General features: G+C 40.0%; 1 protein-coding gene across 2 annotated transcripts in view; it reads left to right on the forward strand.

Annotated features, from left to right (window-relative positions):
- The window catches only part of LOC105481424 (glypican 4), a 120434-nt gene that overhangs the window by 75156 nt on the left and 18657 nt on the right, over positions 1-26621 (forward strand). For both annotated transcript variants that reach the window (XM_071089276.1, XM_011741019.2), the window contains exons 2-3: positions 6109-6267; positions 20952-21343. In XM_071089276.1, coding sequence (XP_070945377.1) covers positions 6109-6267; positions 20952-21343 — 551 coding nt within the window. The remainder of the gene's footprint in view (positions 1-6108; positions 6268-20951; positions 21344-26621) is intronic.

Below are 26621 nucleotides of genomic sequence, written 5' to 3' on the forward strand. Positions count from 1 at the left end.
CTCGCTCTGTCACCCATGCTGGAGTGCAGTGACGCGATCTCGTCTCACTGCAAGCTCCGCCTCCCGGGTTCACGTCATTCTCCTGCCTCAGCCTCCTGAGTAGCTGGGACTACAGGCACCCAGCTAATCTTTTTGTATTTTTAGTAGAGACGGAGTTTCATCCTGTTAGCCAGGATGGTCTCCATCTCCTGACCTCGTCATCTGTCCACCTTGGCCTCCCAAAGTGCTGGGATTACAGGTGTGAGCTACCGTGCCCGGCTAGATCAAACTTCTTATCCCTAGACTGCTGCTATCTCTGCAGAATAAAAGATCCAAGTAGTTTTAAATATTTGGAACCTTTTAAATTCACTCCTTAAAAACCCCTTGTAAAAAGCTAAGTTTTCTTCATAACTCAAGTGAGGCACTCTTCAAGAAAGGCCAATGCAAAATCATAGTCTCTTATGTTTGCAATTTACATAGTGCTTTCCAGTCTATTCTTCTCAAATGTTCCTCACTACGGTCCTTACCCTTCGGGAACAGTTTGTCTCTCTTATTTACCAAAGGCATTAGGTTGCATTATTGGTAAAATCAGTCCGAGTACCAAGAGTGTCTACCTTAAAAATCCCACTGGTGCAGGCAAAGCCTGGATTCTCTCCCAGTGTCTTGCAATATTTTCTGGCTCTGTTTTCTCCATTTAGGACACTGGGGGAGTAAACACTAGAGATTTACTTTATTTCCTGCAGGTACAGAAAGAAAGCTGACCCCTCAGTGGTAACTACCAGTATTCCTCTATTACTGCCCCACCTCCCAAAAAAGTGTGAGAATTGGAGAGACACTTTCTTGGCATCTGGTTGGATTTCTAAATGTATTTTCTGAGAAACATATAGAAAATGGTTGTTAGACATAGTTGAAAATAGTCAAGTTAGTAGTAAATAAGCTGAGGGCTGGCCTGAGAACCTATCTACCATTTATAACATTTTCTATGGGAAGCTGAGTTATGAGCAACTGAAAATAAACGAACATGAGCTGCATCCCATTTGTACATCAGAGCCAGCCTTTGGTGAGAGGAATAAATGAGATAAAATGAGAAAGCACAGTTTCACAGATTGTTTGCCTCAGAGCGCTGTTAAATGATGGAATAGATTCCTCATATTCAATGCCTACTTCTTTAACCATTGATTTGAAGTACTTCAAAAAAAGAACCAATACATACTCAGCAGGATTGGGAGTAATTTATTGTGATTGTCTTTGTTCAGCTTTGAAAACTAAGGCATTGATATTAAGACTAAAGAGAAATTACATAGAGCTGGTGTGATTGAAAAAAGTTTGGCTCTTTCGAGTGATTTTTTTGTTTTTAATGCCAGAGAGTTAAGCTTTAAAAGCACGCTTCATTGAATCCCATCCAAGCCTCCTAGGACAGGGCTGGGGGACCTTTTTTCTATTGAGGGCCAGTGACCCACAAAGAAAAAAACTAATCAAGGGCCATGTACAAAAAGCAACTTAATTTAGGTGCTTCCTTAGAAAACCATAAAGCATTGAATTCACCTGCTTTTTAAATTAAGAACAAGGAATTCTCAACAAGTACAACAAATAAAAAAAACCCTTCAGTTTCATATTATGCACCATTTAAGAGGTGGGGTGGGGTCAGAGAGAACTACATGGGTAGAGTGAAAAGAGAGTGGAAAGCAGACAGGAGAGTCTTGAGGGACTAGAAGCGATACATGAAGAAGAAACTATATGTCAAGAGTCATGGAAGCAGGAGATTGAATTAGGGAAATATGGGAGAGAAATGCCAGTTGTAGATCATAATCTACTATTCGCTAAGGTAGTAGACTAATGGTCAACTGCTATAACCAGCTGTTCCACAGCTGGAATTCAGAAGCCTTTCTAGCAACAATTCTTTTTTTTTTTTTTTTTTTTTTTTTTTTTTTTTTTGAGACGGAGTCTCGCTCTGTCGCCCAGGCTGGAGTGCAGTGGCGCGATCTCGGCTCACTGCAAGCTCCGCCTCCCGGGTTCACGCCATTCTCCTGCCTCAGCCTCCCGAGTAGCTGGGACTACAGGCACCCACAACCGCGCCCGGCTAATTTTTTGTATTTTTAGTAGAGACGGGGTTTCACCGTGGTCTCGATCTCCTGACCTTGTGATCCGCCCGCCTCGGCCTCCCGAAGTGCTGGGATTACAGGCGTGAGCCACCGCGCCCGGCCGCAACAATTCTTAAGGAAGGGTCAGAATCACCTAGAGCCCTTGTTAAAAAGTACAAGTGTCCAATGCTACCCCCACAGTGGCTGTCTACCTGTCCCATCTTTATTCTGTTGTCCTCGTGTTCAGCTCTCTCAGCCTAAAGGAAAATTTGTGGCATCTTTCTTCAATGAGAAGAATATAAGATCACCGGGCTTAGAAAGGAAATCTCCAGAAAGAAAAGATTTCTCACTCAGACACAGCATTTTAGAAGCAGTCTCAAACACATAAGACAGAATGCCTTTCAAATAATATGCACGCCCTAGCTTTCAAAATAAACCATTTTGGGTGCTTAAAGTAGAAATATTCAAGTTTAAAAAAAAAAACTGAATTAGTTGCTCGAGTCTTCAAAGATTTTTTACCAGAATATGGAGCTATAATTTCATTTTCAAATGTACCCAGACTTGTCCTCCTTTTCCTCCCTGTGCTTCTCATTAGCACTAACTAGTTATGGCACTGAATCCCCAGTAGCCCAAGTATGTCTTGGGGTTTAATTCACAAGTATGTCTTGGACTACGTGTGTCACAGGGCTTTTGGCAAGAATGTCAAATTACATTTTCAAGTAATGCTTTTTAGAAATGCAGACAGGATAAGTGGTGCATTCAGAGCTATATGGCCCAAAGTGCGAACTTTGCACTGAGGGGCAGATGACTTTGCCAACAGAAACATTAGCCAAGTATCTACCCTGTTGTTGTCCTTTACATAAGGCAAGCCTTTCACCATTAGACAAAATCTTCCCGGAAAGATCTCTCTGAGATGAAAGTGCACTATTTTTTTTCTTTTTAAAATTAGGTATTGCAGGCCAGGCACGGTGGCTCATTCTTGTAATCCCAGTACTTTAGGAGGCCGAGGCGGGCGGATCACCTGAGGTCAGGAGTTTGAGACCAGCCTGGCCAACATGGTGAAACCCTGTCTCTACTAAAAATACAAAAATTAGCCGGGCATGGTGGCACATGCCTGTAATCCCAGTTACTTGGGAGGCGGAGGCACGAGAATCCCTTGAACCCAGGAGGCGGAGGTTGCAGTGAGCTGAGATCACGACACTGTACTCCAGCCTGGGCAGTAGACTGAGATTCTGTCTCAGAAAGGAAAGAAAGAAAGAAAGAAAGAAAGAAAGAGAGAGAGAGAGAGAGGGAGGGAGGGAGGGAGGGAGGGAGGGAGGGAGGAAGGGAGGAAGGAAAGAAGGAAAGAAGAAGGAAGGAAAGGGGCACCAAAACAAAGTCATGCCCCAGTGTTCCAGTATCAACAAGTCTCGATAAGGTTCTGCTTGAAGGTCACTGGTGGAGATGAGATGGGTGGAGTGCCTGGGCCACTCTGGGCCTTTAATGTGTGCCAGTGTAAATGGTGCCATCCACTCGGACCAGGTTACTAGGAAAACTTTTATTGCTGCTACCCGTTTTTGAAGGGTATATCCTTAGTATAAATTTCCTGTGGGTGAGTTTAAGCCTGTCAACATCTAGCACCTTCTTCAACAGAGAAAATTATTATTTCCTGCTGTCTCTTGGTATTTTCTTGCTTTGAGGTGTATGTGTGTGTGTGCGCATGTGTTTGTGCATGTACCCATGTACATTGGGGGCAGGGAAAAAAGATGGGTACTCTTCTGTGAACTTAGAAACCTATTTTGATAGGATCCAGTAAGTGACCCTTATGTGTGAACCCTGTTGACATTAGGTGAGCATAGTTTATTTTCCAAACTCACAAGTTATTTTGCCTTAAAAATTCATCCATACCACAATGGAATCTTTGCAGGTGCTTGAAAAAACAGCCTATCCTATAATGAATTTTAGCTTATAACAATCTTTAAAAATTTTATTGAAAGTCTTTATTATGAAGTAATTCATTTGAACCATCCTCTGTGGGTTCTCATTCTGAGCAATCCAATTCATTTTCTAGAGGGGGTATGAGTGTAATATGTATTATTTAATATAGCGACAGCACTGTACTATTTGGGGGCCTTCATATTGTTTTATGTGTTAAGACTGTAATGGAGGGAACCCTTACCTCAACCCTGAAACCAGGAGACAGCTGAATCTTTCTGTGTTAATTATGTGTCCCAGTACCAAAGGCCTGCTGTGAACTTGTTAAGCCAGTGAAGAGGGAGTTTTGTTTTTGGTTGTAACAAAGGTGTTTCCATAAAACCAAGCCGTAGCAACCCCTCTTCTGTCACTAACGAGATCTAAGATATTCTGCAGTCTCACAGCTCTAAACTTGATTACACAACCTTTTTTTTTTTTTTTTTTTCCTTTTTTTACTGTTAGAATTATCTGTTGACCACGGTTTTCAGAAATGCCAAAAGAAACTTTTAGCAGTTTCTGGATGAGGAAGTTATTTGAAGATTGTTGCCCTTTCTGCCTTCCTTACATTGTCCTTTAATGCTGCATACTCCCCTTTTTTGGGGGCAGTAACATTCTCCTTACTTTTTAATTGCCAGGAAGGAAGAATGATCGGGAACATATATGATTATATAATTATTTGCATATGTGCAGTAGACAATCTAGTGTTAGTCAAATAAATTGCCAGCTCAATTTTATCTGAAATACCCTGCTACCCTAAAGCTGCTTTGATATCTCTATTAGGCGAAGCCCTATTTCCTGTAAGTACACATGGCCAAGAAACAGCAATGACCAGCTCATGGACCATTTCGTTTTCCATGATTAGTGTTGTTTGAATGATTAGCTTTTAATTCCCCATCACTTTGTTGATTGGACACACTTACCATTGACAGGTTCATATGTCTTCAATATACTCATTCCTGAGTTCCTCAGATCACCTCTCTCTTCGGACCCGTTTTGACTTACATAGAACAAGGACAGCAATAGCAGAAGGAACAGTGAAAGTCAATCCTTGTAAACATGTGTACAAAATTATACCACACCAATTAATATTGGAGAGACTGAAGTGATAGTAGCTAGTGGGGTTTATTTTTGAGTGGCATTGCATCTTGTGGTCATTATGAGGGAAGAGACATTGTCTCTTCAAAGCACAATTTTTGTTCTGTGACGGAGAACAAGGGGGGAACTCTGGGGCGTATAGAAAAAAACCCTGCCTAAACCTCACCTTCAAACTGCAAGCGAAATGCAGTTGCTATAAGTGGGGGAAATACTTCGTGGGTTGGGTTGCTGTGGAGTGATGTCTTTGACATTTCCCTTGACTCTTGGGGCTGCATCACTACATAAAGGCGTTTATTGGAAGTTGTTGGTCTATACTGGGATGATGCTACATATACAGAATCATAGGGTAGATATAGTCTCTGACATCTGCACAGAATACATTGGATTAAAAAAAATCTGAAACTTAAGAATTGAGGATTACCATTACCCCTTTGTGATTTATCATAGGCTCAGATCATCCAGCATAAACCCCTATAGTTTCCTCTTTGCTGACAACCCTTGAAATGCACAAATCCCTTTGTTTCCCCACAGTATAACTATTGCACATATATTTGCTCAGTTTTTGTCTGTTGTCACATATTTTATAAATCATTCGTCATTAAGGACAATCTCTCTTGGAGTGTAAACTCCCAAATCTGGAAAAACTGTGTCTCGTTTGCATGACTTCTGCAGTATTTAGCATAGAATATGAGAATCTCTGGGAATTTATAAAAGAGACTTTAGTTGACATGGAATACTATATTGTTTATTGACCACACCAATTTTCCTGTGGTTTAGCCATCTCTCTGATTGGAAAGTTCTTTTGCTTTTTGGAGAGGGCTTTATTTATTTTCTCAAAAAGGGAATGAATATTTTTAGGCTTCCTGGAACTTGTTAGGTACACATAATGCCTGGGCCTTTGCAGGAACCTCACAGGTTGAAATGAACCTAAATCAAACCCTTCCCTCTTAGACTTGATGAATGATGATAGACATTGACTGTCCTACTTTTTATCTTGCAGGTGATCATTTGAAGATCTGTCCCCAGGGTTCTACCTGCTGCTCTCAAGAGATGGAGGAGAAGTACAGCCTGCAAAGTAAAGATGATTTCAAAAGTGTGGTCAGCGAACAGTGCAATCATTTGCAGGCTGTCTTTGCTTCACGTTACAAGAAGTTTGATGGTATGTTATTCAAGTCATATGTAAGAGCCGGCAGTTAAGTCTGTACTGTAGCTTTTTCACAGCTCCTCTGCTCCCTCAGTGCTTAAGTTTTCTCCCAAGATGTTGTCCTTGTTGGATACCAGAGACGAGTTAGCCCCGTAGCTTTATGGCTAGAACACTTCCGGATGCACTGGAATCTGTATGGTAGGCATTATGGAAATATGGTCACAAGGAGCCAAAAAATAGATTAGTTTAACTTAAATGCTTTCATTTATTTTCTTGGATGAACACAGAATAGTGTTATTGACGCAAATCCCTTTTTAGAAAAAAAGACCTCCTAATAAAAAGCAGGCATCTGAAAACTGTCTTAGTCAAAATAGAGAGAATTTACAGATGCTAGACTTCAAATTAATTTTCAAAATGGATCCCCAAAGACAACTAGAATTCCTAAAAGTTTTGCGGAACACGGACAGGATTAAAGTTCTTGAGTTTCCATGCAGCAGAGACCCAAAAGTAGCTATTTTACTATAGTCTTCATTAAGCTGGGCTCCATCCAGCCTCACATTAACTGAAGCTCTTGCATAGTCTTTCCATGTAAAAGCCACAACAGAACCCATTCTAATCACCTGTGCCAGACATGACTTCTCACAGGCACACTTTCTCTTAATATTGAAGAAATAGCCAATATGAGCCAATTGAGAGTGTACTTTGGTCCTATCTGAACAATGGCACAGATAACAGACTTTAAAAAATAGAATATGGAGTCCAAAACACCTCAGGATTCTTTTCCCTGGTGCTGTTCACTCAGTTTGAAGATTGTTATGAAGTAGATTTAGTTTTAAGAGGAATGATTTCCTTTGTGCCTGTTTTAAAGGCCATTCTAATTACATAGTACCTTTGAAGCATGCTTTTCTTGACATTATGTGTGGTGAAGAAGTACAAGACAAATTTTCTAGATATGAAATGTCTTTGAATATTTCTGCAAAGGGCTTGTTACCATGGTGAGAAAGTTAGACTAAATTAGATTTGATATAGCTGATAAGGCAGTCCTCAGTTAAAGAACAGGTTGTATTTCAAATGTTGGCTTTGAGATTTGTTATTTCAAACTTATAGCCAATTTAATAAGTGTTAGGTTCCCAGGTGAGACCACAAAAGCATATTTAATCTATAATGTAGTTGAACTAAAACACTGTCTATGTAGTATGCCATTGATCCTACCCATTTTTTCAAACACACTATGTGGAAAATTGTATCTTAGTTCTATTACCTTTCCCTGGATGAATGGGAACAATTTATATATCTATATATCCTTCTTATTACCCACATCCCTGTACATATATGCTGTAGCTGTTAAGAATATTTAACAGTATGTTAATACCACATGAAAATGGGTGTTACTGGCAAAATCTATCATTAGACCTCCCCTGTCTCTCCTGATCACTGAATTATTATTATTAAAAATAATGGTGTTTTCTTCACTATGACATTTCTCATTCAAGATAATAACCTAAGTCTTTTCTTTTACTTTGGGGAGAAAACTTAGATAATTAAATGGTCATCTTTGAAAACTTAAGATGTTGATATTTAAAAATCACCACTTAGGGGCTTCATAATGGAATTTAGAAGGAAAAAAAAAATCTGCTCTTTAGAAATGACTCTCCTGTTGGCAGCACAATGTAGTGGAGATAGAGTTGTTTCTAAGTTCCAAGGCCTTCTACTCCAAGCCACCTCATTTCTTGTTAGACTTCTGTCTTCCTGGCAGGGAGCCCACAGTCATTGCCTATGGGCCTGCTGGTTTAGCTATTCTTTTCCCTTCTCGCTCCCCATGGTTTTATAGCACTACTATGATTCCAATGTGTAAGTTTTTTTTGTTTTGTTTTGCTTTCTTTTTTCTTCTTAAACCATACAGAGAAACTTTATCTGTAAGTGTTAACATGTGTTTTTTAAAAAGGATAGAAAAACAGTTTTTCTTGCTCTTCCCTACCAGGCTTCACATTCAATAAATATGTTAACACTATGCCTTGATCAGTTTCAAAACTTTAATGATTATGAAACTCCAGTGTTTTTTTCTGACTTCAAATTAAAATATGGCTTAGGCTGGGCACGGTGGCTCATGTCTGTAATCCCAGCACTTTAGGAGGCCACGGTGGGCAGATTGCTTAAGCCCAGGAGTTCGAGAGCAGCCTGAGCAACATGACGAAACCCTGTCTCTACTAAAAATACGAAACTTAGCCAGGAGTGGTGGTGTGTGCCTATGGTCCCAGCTATTTGGGAGGTTGAGGTGAGAGGAACACTTGAGCCTGGGAGTTCAAGGCTGCAGTGAGCCAAGATCATGCCACTGCACTCCAGCCTAGGCAACAGAACAAGACCCTGTCTCAAAACAAATAAATGAAATAATATAACAAAATACAGCATAGACAATAAAGTTAGGGAACATAGATACAAGTGTTTTTTAAATAGGTAGTAGCTGAAATGTATTTGATCTAGAGATCAGTATACTGGAATGCTGGAATACTGGAATGCCAGAATACTTCGCACATTTTCTCCATGTTAGGTTACAGAAACAATGAGATAATTTTATAAAAATCTTAGTTGACTGGTACTAATAGTTGACTATGAATATGCAAATCATAGTCCCCTTGTGGGTGCTGCATTGATTGACTAATTTTTTTGTTTGTTTGTTTTGAGATGGAGCCTTGCTCTGTTGCCCAGGCTGGAGTGCAGTGGCACAATCTTGGCTCACTGCAACCTCCACCTCCTGGGTTCAAGTGATTCTCCTGTCTCAGCCTCCCAAGTAGCTGGGATTACAGGCACACACCACCACACCCAGCTAATTTTTGTATTTTTAATAGAGACGTGGTTTCACCATGTTGGCCAGGCTAGTCTCGAACTCCTGACCTCAGGTGATCCGCCCACCTCGGCCTCCCAAAGCGCTGGGATTACAGGCGTGAGCCACCACGCCTGCCGATGATTGACTAATTTTTAAGACTGTCAATTAGGACTTGCCAGTAATTCTCAAGGCCTGCCAATCCAAGGGCATTGATTAACAGGCTGCCTATAGGATATGTCTTGATTTTCAGAAATTCAAGGGTAGATGCTTTGGTCAAAGAATTATCCAAACTATTATAATAGCTAAACCCTGGCTCTTTGGTGTGAATTGAAGAGAGAAATTTGGGCAGACTAAAAAGTTGGTGGTAGGGAACCAAGATGGAGCAGTGAAGTTGCACAGAGACAGCTGGGGACATATAGTAAGGAAATAGTAAAAGGACACATGGAAATATTCTGGGTCAGGCAACTTCAAGGGAGTACCTTTTGTCATCTGCAAGCTTATAGTGTAAATTCAAAGTGGTGACCTTGACCCCAGAGAACTTTGTCTACCATCAAAACCTGTCTATGTCTATGAGATACTACTTCTTTCTAAGGTAGAAATAATTACTTTTAAAGTAATTATTGAAAAAGAAAAAACTTTCCAACAAAAAAAAAGTTTGGGGGCTTGTAGAGAGTTAGCCTTCTGTTACCGGAAATAATTCCATTATCCCAGTTTTCCATCATTCTTCCTCAGTTGACCCTGGTCAGGGTTATAGTTGCCAGTTCTGGCATTTTTGGAGTCATTGGATTTGAGAGATGAGTCCCTTCTCCAGGTCCCTTACCTCTAAGGCCCTTTTTTTGTTCTGTACTTTTAATTTTCTATCGTTTGTACATCTCAAGAGACTACACTCTATATCAGTTTTTAAGATATAAACGTGTGTGTGTTTGGATTTGGGTGAAGTACAAGAGAAAACTTCCTCCGCCTCAAAAATTATCACATTTCTTATATTTTAAATACATATAACTGAGTTTAAAGATTGGTCTCTATGTTTTTGTATGCTGTCATTTTTCAAACCCACTTTATAACTTAGGGTGTTTAATACCAGAAATCTGCTATCTGCTGGAGACAGAGCCAGATTGTGGTAGTGACAGAGCTAGGTGCTCCCCCTCTTGGCCAATTCTGGGAATTTTTTGATAGTAGAGCTGCTAATTAACTTAGCTGAATTAGTCATCTCATGAATATGCTAATCACATACTTAATTCAGGAGGGAGTTAGGGAAAATTGCTTGGCAAAGGGAATAGAAATAGAAGTGGGGCATAATCCGTGTTTTGGGACTACAGCGTGAAGACCCATCCCCAAATGCCTGGCATTTTGTGAGAAAATAGTTTTTAAAAGAAGCATAGTTAAAAACCCAAATAGGTTAAGGTGATTACAGCTGCCACGTTAAATGTATTTCTGAATTACCTAGTAAAAATGATGTTATAATTATGAAGTAATATCATTGCTATATAACTGCCTGTATCAAACTGTAGATATTTTGCATGTTTGAAGAACTAAGGAAATGCATGTTGTCTGATGCTAGTCTATTGGGAAAACTCCTTTGTCATTTTTAGAGCAAATTTAGCAACTTTGGATGGGAGGCAGTGCACAGTGAATTATCATCCTAGTTCTGCAGTGAACCCACTGTGACTGTGACCTGGGGCAATTAATTGAGTCTCAGTTTTCCCATCCATAAAATGAGGGGGTTGAGCTAGATGCTCTCTAAAACCCTTTCAATTCTACCAATTCTGTGAATCTTTTAAACATGTGACTAGACCAGCTGCTTTAGTGAAAGGCCTTACAAGATGTTAATTAGCCGTCTGTATGGTACCCTCTATTTTCCTTCTATCATTTTTTAACTCTCAGCTACTTTCACCAGGTCTTTGAAAAACCCTCCCATGAGCCTGAAGCTTGTTAACTTGAATAATAGTAGAAATTTTCTGAATTAGCTTAAAACGCACATAAAAGAAATAATTGTCTGTCCCATCTATCTGCATGGGCCAAGTGTAAACCAAGCAGCTACCCTTCCCTTAAGCCCTAAGGCCCCTTGTTTCCTATCACTTCACAGAGGCAGGGCACGAAGCACTCTTCAGACTTAGCAGAATCTGCGTTTTAATCACTAACTGCAAATTTTCTGTAGTTCATATTAGCCATTAACCAGTGCAGAGGCTCAGTGAGTGGGAGGCATTAGAATTTATATGCCCGTGAAAGGCATATCTCAGTGGAAGTGAGCTGTCTGCTAACCTTAAAAGACAAATATGTCCAGCTAAGTTTCATGGCCATTAACTAAGCTGAAATTTCTGTAATTTTCCTGACCCCTGACCTTAACTATTTTCTACCTATATAGATAGATTATTATCATTTATATGGCCACAGTTACTTACTAAAGATCCCCTGAGAGGGTTTTAAATTGGAAAAAGTCTAAAACATCCTCAAAGTAAGTGTGTCATAGATATGCATAGCATAACATACAACACTGATTGGTTTTTAATCCTCACCTCACATTTCATTAAGACATTAAAAAAAATCATTGCTTTCTAAAACCTCTGCTACAGTACAGTGGGCAACATTTCGTAGGCCGAGTAGCCTCAAAAGTACAGAGAAAGACACGAGGCCTTCTGGCCTTCTTGCAAATGCAGTGTTTCTTCCAGATTATGCCAGTGGTCTTCGATTTAGTTCGAAAGCACTGCTACTCTTTCCTTTATGATTCTATTTTCTTTTCCTTCCATATGAAAGAGACTAAAAAGCCAGCCACTTTTGCTGATTCTTTTATAATCTCTCTGTGAAACTTGACCAGAATGAGCCACTGCAAGCTTACTGTAATCAAATCAAAAGCTCAGACAAAATACACACATTTCTCTATTGACAAAGGTTTTCTGCCTTTTGAGTTGTTATCTGAAGTGTGACCAATTGTGGCTGTAGCATTGGCTGTCTCATCGGATTGAAAATGCATGTGTAGCTTCTACAGAGCCCGAAGTACTTTAACTTTGGGTCTTCTCCTATTAGCTTTGACTTCTTCAGAAGGCATGACATCAGCAAGAAGCAATGGATCTGTCTGGAGGGAAGTAAATACATAGAGGAGCTTCAAATGAACTGCTTGTATCAACTCTGTTGGTTCATTACTCTTTGGGCCTGGGAGTTTGGAATGTTGTTCATCACTGCCTGCTCTGCTTCTGTATGTCTGTCTATCCAGGCAAAGAACAGGGGTTAGTTGATCTAGCACTGACTCCAGCTGATTGACTGAGAGAATTCCCTATCCAGACAGGCTTCAGCCCTTTCTTGTTCATTGTCCACACCCATCTTCATCACCCTCTCTCTTGAAAGAATTAGCAGAGCAATGGAAACTCTTGTAATAAATATGACTCTAACAGCAAGGATGGTACATGGACACAACCTTTCTGCAGATAGATTTGGCAATGTGTCAGCAGTTTTGAATATGTTCATACTCATTGATTTAGTAATTCCACTTCTGGGTGTGTATCCCAAGGAAAGAAAGATCTGCATAAACACTTATGTACAATGTTAATAGGATGTTCATCACAGCATTATTTCTAGGAGTAGGAAATTGGAAATAAGCCTGCATGCCCCACAGTGATTACATTATTCTCCGTCCATGTGTTGTCATTGTTTGCAGTCATTAAAAATGATGCTTCTGCTGGGCGCAGTGGCTAACGCCTGTCATCCTAGCAGTTTGGGAGGCCAAATTGGGTGGATCACTTGAGATCAGGAGTTTGAGACCAGCCTGGCCAACATGGTGAAACCCCATCTTTACTAAAATACAAAAATTAGCCAGGCGTTGTGGTGCACGCCTGTAATCCCAGCTACTCGGGAGGCTGAGTCAGAAGACTCACTTGAACCAGAGAGGTGGAGGTTGCAGTGAGTTGAGATCGCACTACTGCACTCCAGCCTGGGTGATAGAGCAAGACTCTGTCTCGAAAAAAAAAAATGATGCTTCTGAAGAAGTTTCAAATACATAGAAAATACAAACCATATAGTGTTACATAAGAACGTGGTGCAAATACATTTTGATTTCAACCATGTAACAACATGTATTTTCAAGGGAAAAGGTAGGAAGGAAATTTGATAAGCCATTTTCACTGTCTTTTAACAGTGGGGATTATATTTGTATTTTCTTCATACCTATCCGTATTTTTCAAGTTGCTATAATGAGGAATACTTTTTAGGAAAAAAAATTACATATTTCTTTATGAAAAAATATGGAAACTGCTTTGGTGAAGTTTTAAAATAATGTTTTTCTTTTTATTAAGTATTACAGTGAAATTTGGAAAAGTAGAAAAATACATCAAATCCTCCAGTGGTTAAATAGAATGAAGGGAATAAAGGGAAATAAAGTTACTTTTGAAAGCATGAAGGTATGTCACTTTTCTGATTATAAAATGTCACTGAAATATCTGAGGGAACAAAATCAAGAAAGAAAGAATGAAAAAAATTATCCTTGATCCCCAGCACCCAACCATCACTCTTGGGTGATTTACCTCATCTTTTTGTGTACCTAGATAATACATATACATACATGCATATTGGTATCATAATGATTTGCTATTTCATGTTCTGATTTTTTTTTTCTTTGAGACAGAGTCTCACTGTGTTGGCCAGGCTGGAGTGCAGTGGCTTGATCTCAGCTCACTTCAACCTCTGTCTCCCAGGTTCAAGTGATTCTCACACCCCAGCCTCCCAAGTAGCTGGGATTACAGGCGCATGCCACCACACCTGGCTAATTTTTGTATTTTTAGTAGAGACAGAGTTTCACCATATCAGTCAGGCTGGTTTCGAACTCCTGACCTCAAGTGATCTGCCCACCTTGGCCTCTCAAAGTGCTTGGATTACAGGCGTGAGCCACTGTGCCTGGCCTGATTTTTCTCTTGACATTAGATTATTAACAGATAGACTCTATTATGAGATGTGTTTTGAAGCTATATGGTACCTCTCTGACTGATCCACATAGAGTTGAGAACATGGAACACTTGCAATGGCTTCTCCAGCTCCCTAGCTTACTTACACATGCCTGAAACCTTCTCTGGGCATTTCTGAATGCACAGAACTCTGGGCATGCTAAAGCCAATTGCCTAGCTGGTACTGAGAGTGCCCTTAGTAGAAATGGAATGATGCCCAGCAAAAGGGACCTTACAATACTGAGCCTGTGTCCCTGGCCATATTAGCCAAAGATGAGGGCCATCAGTAAACATTGTATTTATTCCCTTGGAGCCTTAGCATTCAAAATGTGTTCACGAATAAAAGCAACCTTGGGAAGAAAGGCTGATCTTATTTTGGCAGAATCCTCTAGTACTCTGTGATATGCTAATAGCTCCTAATAAGAGCTACAGCTGGTGATTGGCCTGTCCACCAAGGAGCAGCCTGGTGTTTTGTTTTGTTTTGTTTTGTTTTGTTTTTTCCTTAGAGTTAGGGTCTCACTCTGTTGTCCAGGCTGGAGTGCAGTGGTGTAATCATAGCTCACTGCAGCCTTGAACTCTTGGGCTTAAGCAATTCTCCCACCTCAGCCTCCCTAGTAGCTACGACTACAGGCATGCAGCACCATGACTTGGTAAGTTTTTAAATTTTTGTAGAGATGGGGTCTCACTTTTCAGGGTGGTCTAAAACTCCTAGCTTCAAGCAGTCCTCCCATCTTGGCCTCCTAAAGTGTTGGGATTACAGGCATGAGCTGCTGCACCTGGCCAAGGAGCAGCATATTGATTTGCTATCAGTTGATAAACGTAAGTTGAGTATATGATCTTTTGGTACACCATGCCTTAGCAGGCACTCTTGAGGAGTGAGATTATGCCATGCTTGAGAAAAAATGCCTGTTTAAAAAACAAAAAAAAATTATGCAGACTTTATCAAAAAAGCAAAACAGGAGGAGATAGTGATAAACCCAAGTTTCAGGTTGTCAGTAAAATACTTGCTACTTTTCCTTTTTTCCCTTACATTCTTAGATGCTTATGTTTGCTGTTCTTCATTAATTACTTGATCTTAGGTGAAAGAGTCGATGGGTGTAACTCTTTAAATTTTCTTAGAAGTTTGAAAGGCATGATTTGTAGCATTTACAAGGAGGCTTCTTTTTTCAGCACTTTTGTTGATCTAGTAACTTAATGTTTGCATGCCACACCAGGGGTATGAAGTACAGCATTTATAGTAAGAGAAAAATCAATCCTTATATGTAAAAGGCAGCTTCCTAATAATGTAAATACCAGGTGGTAATTTATAGCACCAAAAAAAAAAATGATCAAATAAAAAGGGCCCCAATCTCTTAAGGTTATGGGTTAATTCTAGAATGCATTCTAGTTCATTAATCAATAGCCAGTTGATTGTTTATAAAGGAGTAACTAATGTGGCATTTAGTAGCAGAACTGGAGGTTCTTTGGCCTATTTCAAGAATTTTGAATGTTTGTTTGATGTAAGACAAATAGCTGGGGATAGAAGTTCCAGAAGTACATGATGTTCTTCTCTTTTTTAAAAGACAGGATATTTACATAGAAAACTTTTATATGGAAAATTTTTGCCTTTTCACTCTAGTTTTTCCCATGTTAAATTGGTACTACTTGCATTTAGAATGATTATATTTTAGAACTGGAAAGTACTTACACTTCCCTAGCTCAATCCTTATACCAAGTGGACTTCTGGCAAAGAAGGTAGTATGCAAATGAAATACATGGGTGGAGGGTGTTGACCTGCTGATTAATTCTTATTTTTTATATATATGTGGTGCGTGTGTTATTCTCTTGTTTAATATAATGTAAACTCTCTTCTCAAGGGTGAGGTTTCCCCATTCCCTATTTTTCACCCAGCAGTCACTCCCACCTTCATAGATATCTGGGACATTTCACAACCTTTGAAGGTAGAACCATTAAGCATTTCCCTTAGGATAAACAGTTCCCAATTTTATAAGGCCTTGGGTCTTCTTAGAAGACCTCCAGCAGCTTTGGCTTCATTTATGTACCCTCAGATAGATAATGTTTGACTCCACTAGGAAAAATAAAAACCAGTCTTTAAAGATTTTTTTAAATGATTGTAGATACAAAGAAACTCTAAGAGTGACAACACTGTTATCTCACATATTAGTAATAACGTTTATTTGTTGAGCATCTACTTTATGCCAAGCATTATCCATATGAGGTGAGTGATAATAGCCCCATTTTATGGATGGGATAAAAGAGGCTCAGAGAGATTAGTCCTTTTCCCCGAGCAGGGTCATAGAGTCCCTGAGTGAGAGATCTCCTGTTTTTTCCCACTGTGTCCTCCTGCTTTAGATTCATAGCGTGTTACAGTGTTTATTTCCATCCCTGTGTTGAGTGGCCATTCATGAGTTCAAGGAGTAGCAGCTGCTTTATCTTTAGAATGTATATACTTAAGCCTTCAAACTGAAAATTGAAGGGGAAATAAACCCTGATCACAGACGCTATATTTCAAATCCTTGCAAACCACCACCTCTCAAACTTTCTTTCAGACACCAGTAGCTTTACTTAAAACAGATTCCCTGAGCAACATTTTTACATGAATACAAGCAATTGCTGCACAGATCTAACTTCCAATTTGCTTGGCTTTTGATCGTTGTGGAATCCTGGTTTACATTGCTCTTGGCTGGTTCTCTCTTAGTCACCAAGTGTATTGTAATTAGTTTCAGGCATAATGATTATGAGCAATGATTGCTAGGTGTCTAGGGCCTGTACAGCTCTTCTTCAGCAGTTAAGATCTGACCCTGATTCTGAGTTCTGAGAATAATTGAAAAAAAAAAATGGAGATGAACATTGCAGTGATTACTGAAGTTGCTATTGATGGCTGTGGACCGGGATCTGAATGGCTAATTTATGCTTCTTTCTTCATTGTAAAGGTAAATGTCGTGGGAATAGAAAGGAGGATTGGGGCTGTGAAAGAATTATGCAAGAACATGCGAGCTGCTAGTTTAATAAAAGGAACAGATGCAAAAGGATTTTTTCCCCTTCTTTCTAATAGCAAATTATTATGCTTTGGTTGATATTGTCCCTAATTGCTATGGATTTTAGAATTTAAAAGATGTCTGCCATCCTTATGAGGTCCCTTTGAGGCAAAAGGCATAGGTAGAATAGTCCCATGTAACAGGGCTAGTAAGAATCCGTCTAAAAAGAAATGAGTCTGGGTCTTCTGGATCCCCTGATTTTTGTCTGGTTGACTCTCATAGATTAAATATATGAATATTTAGGAACTTTTTGTATGTAGTGCGGGATTAACAATTTTATAGACGTTTAAAAAAAATCTCTGGTGTTCTCATAAAACCGTATGTGGAGAGTGGCAGTGTATGGTAAAGGTGAATTGGTTGGGGGAAATTTGTCTTACCAGAAATTTTCATTATGGTCTGATTGGGCAGAGAGAAAGTTAAGATGCATGGTAAAACACCATGTGCTTTGATTTGAGCCCATAAGAGCCACTCAGTACATACTTGTCAAATTGCATACCCATTTGGAGAAATTGTGACGTTTTAACTCGTTATATCAGTTTTATAGAATTTCTCAAGCATTTATTAACCACATGCTCACTCAAATGCTCTTTATATTTGCAACTTATGTAGCCACATTAAAGAGTCTTTTAAAATGTGAAGGAAAGAAAATAAATTTTCTGAGTGATGAAATGAATTAGGATTTAGTATGTATATAGCACCAAGCTAGGCTCTTAAAGTACACACTAGCATAAACACACACACACACACACTCTGAAACTTTCCTAGACAGAATGTGAGTCATGCAAACCAAAGTATGGTCCATGGTGGGTGTTGGACAGGGGCATGTCAGTTTCAAATCGGTCTCCTGTTCATTAGGCCATTTCTCTTATACTCCAAAGTAGCTATGTTATATATGGCTACATCCACCCACAAGCTCTTGACCTGAATGAGGAACTCCAAGATAGAAAACATTTTACTTTTTCCATAAAGTGTTCAGTGATTTAGTGTTTGTTTGACTTGCGGCACTTTGTCAAAAGGCTAAACTTTGACATTTATTAGAAGTTTTAAATTAAAACTAAGCTTGAAATGTCACACTGCACCCCACCCCTAAAAACCAACATGACTCCAGGTGACATTCCTTAAAAATACAAGTGAGTTTTGGGAATTACTTACTAAATGAGTCTGAAAGCACAAGTCAAATAATTCTGAATGTCCAGTCTCTGCTGATATGTGCCAATTTTATGAGCCATATAATAAAAATTCAATATAAGGAAGGACCTGTGGTTGCTGTTGGAATCCACTTTTTTTGGTCATGAAATATTAATAGCACTGGATTGACACAAGGCTTGCATATTATTCTCAATGATGACAAGGCTTTATTTTTCCACTATATAATAGCTATGTGTGCAACACACTGGTCATGTAATAACGCAACCTACATGTGCCTTTAATGCCCTCCATGAGCAATCACCACTTGGCAAGGCTGGTAGCAAAATTCAAGCATGGTGTGGGACATGGACCAGATGGTATTTAAGGTCCCTTCTTAACTTTGAACTCTAGAAAAGTACTGCATACATTTAATCATCTATGTTAACGCTTAGTTGAGAGAGTTCCACACAAGAAAATTTGTCCCCAAGACAATAAAAAAGTCATTCCTAGGAATGCAACAAATTTATTAAAAAACACAATTCATTGGAAAGACATTTTCTCTTAATTAAAACATTAATGCTTACCCTGACAGCTTCACACTCAACACAGCCCCTGAGTTGTTGGTGCTTGCAACTGATAGGTGAAATGGGAGAAGTTTCAGCAGCTAGAGCAGTTGTCCTCCAACTTTAGGGTATATCACAGATAGCTGAAATCACAGATAGCTGAAAATTTTGGCCTGTCCACCAAACCATTTGGCCTGGACAAGCCAGTTGCCTAGCTGCTGCTGAGAGTGCCCTTAGTAGAAATGGAATGATGCACAGCAAAAGGGACCCTCCAGGGTTTCTGATTCAGTAAGTCTGGGGTGGGGCCGAGAATTTGCATTTATAGCAAGTGCCCAGGTGATGCTGATCCTGCTGGTCCCAGGCCCACACTTTGAGAACCACTCAGGGGATTTTGGAGAGAATAAAAGGCCATCCCAGGTAGCTGATTGTTATGCTTCTTTTATTGTTCTCCTAACTCTTTGTGCAGTTTCTGCCCTCTCACTTTCAGGGAGAGAGCTTTGGTTAAAATGTCAGGCTGCACACTTGTAATGGGGATGAGTTGACCTGTCTATTTGTTTACTATGCAGAGGAAGTCTGTTTCCCTTTGTTTCTCTGAAGAAAGCCCAGTAAACAAAAGGCAAGCAATAGTAGGGAAAAGAACCAGATGAAAAGGAGAGAAGCAAAGAAAAAAAAACACACACACACACACAAATCATACCTACAATGTTTGAAAAGCTGGAACCAGGGAGGACTGTGGACTTTATCCTTAGGCCTCAAGGAACCACTAAGTGATGAGTTAGGGGCTGAGAGACATAAGTATAGAATCTCTTGGCATGTCAGGAAAGTCACACACATACATCTCCCTGCAAAAGTATTCAGTTTCCTCCATCCAGATTTTGAAAAGCTATTTGGAATTAGTGGCCAGTCTCTGAGTTGTCCACCCAACGTGAGAAGAGAATGGTTTTGTAGGACTATTGCATTTTGATAAGCTCACCAATGTTCTGGCTTTGAAGTAGGTGTCATATTTTCTTTTCTGTTCCATATTTACTCAGAGGCAGTTTCTTATTTGATGTGGTCCTTATATTTTGCTTTGGTATTTGTTATATTTCCTGCTTATAAACTTGATATCATGAGGTGTTTATTTTTATACCAGGCAAGAGATTCTTTAAGAATGATTAATGTTACAGATACACTGTTGGCTTGATTTTTCATTGAAGTTTCTGAGGAAAGCTTCAGGAGAAAACTAGTTTGCCATTTGTAGTTAAGAGATTAAAATATCTAACACTTAGTCTGTGGCTGTATGGTGGCCAAAAAGTAAATCTGAAATAACCAGGTATTCTCATTTACATTTTTCAGTTTTTTCATGTTGTCTCATAAATATACTATATTTATTATTAAGTCCATTATGCATGCTCTCTCTCTCTCTCTTTCTCTCTCTCTCTCTCTCTCTCTCTCTCTCTCTCACACACACACACACACAGACACACACACACACAATCAGAAGGAACATTGAAAAGAGTCTCATGATGTTATTGTATAAATCCTTTAGAAACCCAGGATCAAGCTGGATACTCCCAATTTGTACTGCTGTCACAGAGAAACACCCAGGAACTTATTTTCAGAAAACTTATGTGCTTGCTTGTAGGGGTGTTTGATGATGTTTTTTGGCCTCAAGCATTTTCCAGGCAGCTATAGTGCATGATCATATAGATAAGTAAAAAGGAGAAATGAAAAAAAATTCAGGCCCAAGTAAAATAACAACTTTTTGAAGACACCTGTCCTGCTCTTAGGTTACAATTAGAAGGCATGGTTAACTTTGGCTTAGATTCTTAAGTAAAAAGTTGAGGGAAATCTCATGTTTTAGACTTCATGTGCCCATTTTTTTCCAGTTTTTCTTTATCCACCTATGACAGAAAGTGAGAGAGAGAATGAGAGAATGTGTGTATTGTACTGACTCCTGAGAAATTGCTAGTTTAAATTTTCATTTTTTTCCTCTCTCAGACACCTATGTAAGTGACTTTGTGACATAGGTTTCCTTTCATTGGCAAAGGATCTGAGATGCCACATTCCCCAAAGGAAATTCACCCTATATACAAACATGTTTTCCAATTTAATTGTGGGGTTTTTTTTTTTCGTTTTCAAATTTACTGGAAAAGCAGTTATTTAAATACTGAAAACTCTTTCGTTTTTCCTTTTTTTTTCTTTTTTTTTTTTTTTTTTTTGGTGTTGGTTTTAGAATTCTTCAAAGAACTACTTGAAAATGCAGAGAAATCCCTGAATGATATGTTTGTGAAGACATATGGCCATTTATACATGCAAAATTCTGAGCTATTTAAAGATCTCTTCGTAGAATTGAAGCGTTACTACGTGGTGGGAAATGTGAACCTGGAAGAAATGCTAAATGACTTCTGGGCTCGCCTCCTGGAGCGGATGTTCCGCCTGGTGAACTCCCAGTACCACTTTACAGATGAGTATCTGGAATGTGTGAGCAAGTATACGGAGCAGCTGAAGCCCTTCGGAGATGTCCCTCGCAAACTGAAGCTCCAGGTTACTCGTGCATTTGTAGCAGCCCGTACTTTTGCTCAAGGCTTAGCAGTTGCCGGAGATGTTGTGAGCAAGGTCTCCGTGGTAAGCACTCTTTGTCTTCTCTGTTTCTGTTTTTGTTTTGTTTTGTTTCATGTTAAAAGAACGTTTGGGAAAGGTAGAAAAATAAATCACCAGAATTCTGTTGGCTCAATAGCAGCCTTTTGTTCCTGTCTTACCTCTTCTGTCCCATACTTTGTCCTTACACATGTACATTTTAGAGTTACTAAACAATACTGTGATCAGAATCTTCACCTATCGTTATTATTGTGGTTTCTTTTGTAGCTATTCTTAGAAGGGGGAATATATGTTTACTCAGGAATCTTAATTTTAAAAGTGGGTTAATACTGCCATACCCCTTTTAGCTCTTATTCTACTTCCTTTCTGTACAAACAAACATACACACACAGGCTCCACATTTGGTGGTTTTGTGTAACTATGAGCCTACTAGTTATAATCTAGAAAAGCATTTAATCTCTGTGAGCATATGTTTCCTTGTTAGAAGGTATACCCAGAGATCTTTGGAAGATAGGTTTCTATGACAATCAGTGTGGACCACACTGCTGTTGACTCATGACTTTGTAGGATTACCAATACAGAAAGTGAAATTGTAATATGTGATCAGGAGCTGATGAAATGAACCTGTTTCCTCATTGGGAAATTCAGCAAATTGAACTAGATAGACTCTGTTCTTTTTTTTTTTTTTTTTTTTTTTTGGAGATAGGGACAAGGTCTTGCTCTGCTGCCCAGGCCAGAGTGCAGTGGCAGGATCTCAGCTCACTGCACCCTCCACCTCCGGGGCTCAAGCAATTCTACTGCCACAGCCTCCCTAGTAGCTGGGATTACAGGTGTGTGCCAGTACGCCTGGCTAATTTTTTGTATTTGTAGTAGAGATGGGGTTTCACCATGTTGGCCAGGCTGGTCTCGAACTCCTGGCCTCAAGTGATCCTCCTGTCTTGGCTTCTCAGAGTGCTGGGATTACAAGTGAGAGCCACCACGCCTGGCCGATAGACTCTGTTCTTGAGCTGAGCAGGATCTAGCTTTAGGGGATTCCTTGAGCAGAAGCAACGGAGAAAGAAGTCTTCTGTGGGTGAGACTGTGCAGTTGTGCCTTTACCTCCCAGTTCCACCAGAGAGTCTTTGCTTTCTTTGACTTCACACAGTGGGGATCTGAGCAAGATTTCAAGGGGAAAAGGGTTCCGCTGCTCCTTCACTGCCACTCCCCTCCCCCAAATGAAATCTGAAAACTTCTTGAAGACCCTACCACCTCTACCTTTCCATAAGTTGATACCAGGGAAGAAACATAAATATACTGGGGCAAAGTGATCTTAGCAAGGCTGGTCTTAGTGCTGTCAACTTTAGGCCCTCAAAGAGAAAGCCAAATGTCAGCCTCTGCTAAAAAGCCTGGATGCACAACAACATCAGATTCTGCCGAGGCCATTTGATTGTTTTGAGGACTGGAAGAATGGACAGCATAAAAACTGGACAGCACTACAAACATGAAAATAGACACCTGATTGCCTCTCACAGTTTATCTACAGTTAGGGTGACCATATAATTTATTGTCCAAACAGGACACTTACTGTCTAAATCAAGAGGTGCTTATTAGCAAATTATTCACAGACAACAGGTGTCACTTTTTTTTTTTTTTTCACAGAGTCTCACTCTGTCACCCAGGCTTGAGTGCAGTGGTGAGATCTCCGCTCACTGCAACCTCCACTTCCCGGGCTCAGATGACAACAGGTGTCACCAATTTTTTTTTCCCCGGACTCTTGTTCTATCACCCAGGCTTGAATGCAGTGGCGAGATCTCTGCTCACTGCAACCTCCACCTCCCAGACTCAAACGATTCTCCTGCCTCAGCCTCCCTGGTAGCTGGAATTACAGGCATGTGCCACCACACTCAGCTAATTTTTGTATTTTTTTTTTTTTTTTTTTTTTTTTTTGAGACGGAGTCTCGCTGTGTCGCCCAGGCTGGAGTGCAGTGGCCGGATCTCAGCTCACTGCAAGCTCTGCCTCCCGGGTTTTTACGCCATTCTCTGGCCTCAGCCTCCCGAGTAGCCGGGACTGCAGGCGCCCGCCACCTCGCCCGGCTAGTTTTTTGTATTTTTTAGTAGAGACGGGGTTTCACCGTGTTAGCCAGGATGGTCTCGAACTCCTGACCTCGTGATCCGCCCGTCTCGGCCTCCCAAAGTGCTGGGATTACAGGCTTGAGCCACCGCGCCCGGCTAATTTTTGTATTTTTAGTAGAGATTGAGTTTCACCATGTTGGCCAGGCTGGTCTTGAACTCCTGACCTCAGGTGATCCGACTGCCTTGGCCTCCCAAAGTTCTGGGATTACAGGCATGAGCCACCACGCTGGCCAAGTATCACTAATTGTTAATAAGCAACCAGGACTGTCGTGGACTGGCCAGGATACACGGGTCACTCTAGTTAGAAAACTTACATTCACCAGAGTGAAGATAAAGATTCTAAAGCATGGTTTATTAGGAAAAACAGGTGCTCATGGGATTTTTCATATTAGAATTGGGTGATAATAAGGATTAGTTGATTGATTGCATTCATTATGTTGTTTGTTCTCTCTCTCATCTCCAAGCCATAAACTGTCAGGAAACAATTCTTTCTAGTAGGTTTTTGTTCACTCCTTCTTTGATATTTTCATCATAAATTGCAAATATTTATTGGGGCATATGAGGGTGGAGTTGAGGGTAAGTGGGGAGATGATTGTTATAAATTGAAGGAATAATATCTGATTCTTGAACTTCTGCCAACCCCAGCAACCATTATTAATCTTGGACATACTTTTGTCAGAGTCCCTAAAACAGTGCACAGTGAATCAGATCAAAGTTGTTTGCATTGTGGTGCACCCAGCACATTTGCTCTCCTTCAACAATTCTTCATGTTCATCCTCTACTGAAAGGGCAGAAAGACACTGTCATGTGACTTGGACATCTGTGCATGCATGTGCATGTGCGTGTGCACTTGTGCCAAAGAGAAAGAGAGTCAAGAGCCCTTTGCTAGTGTTTGAAAAGTACTTTCTTTATGTTAACCCTCTCCCCTTCCTTTGAGTTTCAGTGTTGATTCTTGGAGAAAAAGGGCCAGACAGCAGACTCAAGCCTGCCTTGGTGTTAGCCTCACTTTGCAAGGTTGGAGCATACTTTAGAGAACTGAACCTACAAACATGGATAGGGAGGGTAGCCAAACCAAGAAGTTTTAGAGACAAGTGATTGCAGGTTAGAGGATTGAAGGCTAGAAAAGGCTTGCCTTTGTTTTGCGTCTCCCTACCTCCCAGGTTACAGGGAAGTAAGCAGTTGTGCCTTCCCTGTGTTGCATTCTTCTGGACATCATTCTCAGAATTAACCGTGGGAAACCAAGAAGCTTGACTTTGATATTTAAGATGCAGACACCCTTACTTTTGCAACAAAGATATGTGACCCAATGTGAAATAGTCACAGTCACTTTTTCTTTCTCCTTTCTTTTTAAAAAGAGGCAGGATCTTGCTCTTTCACCCAGGCTGGAGCTCAGTGGCACGATCATAGCTCACTGCAGCCTCGATCTCCTGGGCTCCAGCAATCCTCCTGCCTCAGCCTCCTGAGTAGCTGGGACCACAGGCATGCACCATCATGCCTGGGTAATTTTTTTTTTTTTTTTTTTTTTTTTTTTTTTTTTTTTTTTTTGGTAGAGACAGAGTTGCGCGGTGTTGCTCAGGCTGGTCTTGAACTCCTGGCCTCAAGCGATCCTCCCACCTCAGCTTCCCAAAGCACTGGGATTGCAGGGATAATCACTTTCTGATGTTGCTTTTGGTATGAATTTTTCTTAATAGAAAGAAAAAGAGTCCCTGTCTACCTTAGTATTGTTAAATTCTTTGAGAAATTTACTTTTTTTGTTGTTTTTTTTTTTTTTTTGAGACAGAGTTTCACTCTTGTTGCCCAGGCTGGAGTGCAATGGCACAATCTCGACGCACCACAACCTCTACCTCCCGGGTTCAAGCAATTTTTCTGCCTCAGCCTCCCACGTAGCTGGGATTACAGGCATGCGCCCATACCCGACTAATTTTGTATTTTTAGTAGAGACAGGGTTTCTCCGTGTTGGTCAGACCGGTTGAACTCCCGACCTCAGGTGATTCGCCCGCCTCGGCCTCCCAAAGTGCTGGAATTATAGGCATGAGCCACCACGCCTGGCCTTGAGAAATTTACTTTCTAAATATAACCCTAACGATTTTTGTTTTCAAACTTGATCTCTATTCTATAGTCATTGTATTCTCATGTCATCCTAAGAGATAATTATGTAGTTGTATGGGAATACAGTGAATAGGAGCAATATGGCTGAATTTACATAGAGTAAAACATAACTTGCCAATTGTTTATTTGAAAATAATGTTTTGTGGCTACTTTAAGTATTGTGGTCACAATTGGGAATGCCTAAAAAAGACAATGTTTTTGCTTCACAACTGAGCTTCTAAACTTAAGGACTGACTTGAAATCAAACCCTTTAATTAAATTTTATTATCTAAATGAATAAGGCATATAGGCATCAAGTCAGTTTCTAAAGGTGCTGAAACAAGAATTCTATAAATATCTACCATCTGTGGAATGCATCTGTATACAAGCATGCAAGGCATACTTGCATACCTGAAAAAATATTTATTACATTAATTTTTGGAGTATGACAACCAGTTAAAAAATTTGAGATACAGTGGTATTGGAAAGACAATAAAGGATCTGGCTATCAAAAACATTTCAAAATGAACATGTTGAATAATTCATTTGATTAATTTATAAATAAGATTCTCTACCAGTTTGGATACCCAAGTAATGTTTTATATATATGGGTTCCCACCTCTGCTAACCCCTGCCCAAGAAGCAGTTTGCAGGTGGATCTAGAACAACCCAAAAAACGAACGTTTCTTCTTTTGGTGCCCAATAATATTAATTGCTTCGGGCCTGAAAAAAGACCTTTCAAAGTAAGGGATGTGTTCCCTAATTGAAGAGAGCCACCTCATCAGCCACTTCGTCTACAAAGAGGTCTTTCTTTCTTCCTTTCTTTCTTTGTTTCTTCTTTGTTTCTTTTCTTTCTTTTCTTTTTTCCTTCCTTCCTTTCTTTTCTTTCTTTTCTTTCTTTCCATAGAGTCTTGCTCTGTCACCCAGGCTGGAGTGCAGTGGCATGATGACAGCTCACTGTAGCCTCAACCTCTGGGACTGGAGCAATCCTCCTGCCTCAGCCTCCCAAATAGCTAGCACTACAGGCACGTGCCACCACACCCAGCTAATTTTTTGTTTTTTGTAGAGATGGGGTTCTCGTTATGTTGCCCAGGCTGGTCTCGAA

The sequence above is a fragment of the Macaca nemestrina genome, chromosome X (assembly GCF_043159975.1).
Source record: "Macaca nemestrina isolate mMacNem1 chromosome X, mMacNem.hap1, whole genome shotgun sequence".
Lineage (NCBI taxonomy): Eukaryota > Metazoa > Chordata > Mammalia > Primates > Cercopithecidae > Macaca > Macaca nemestrina.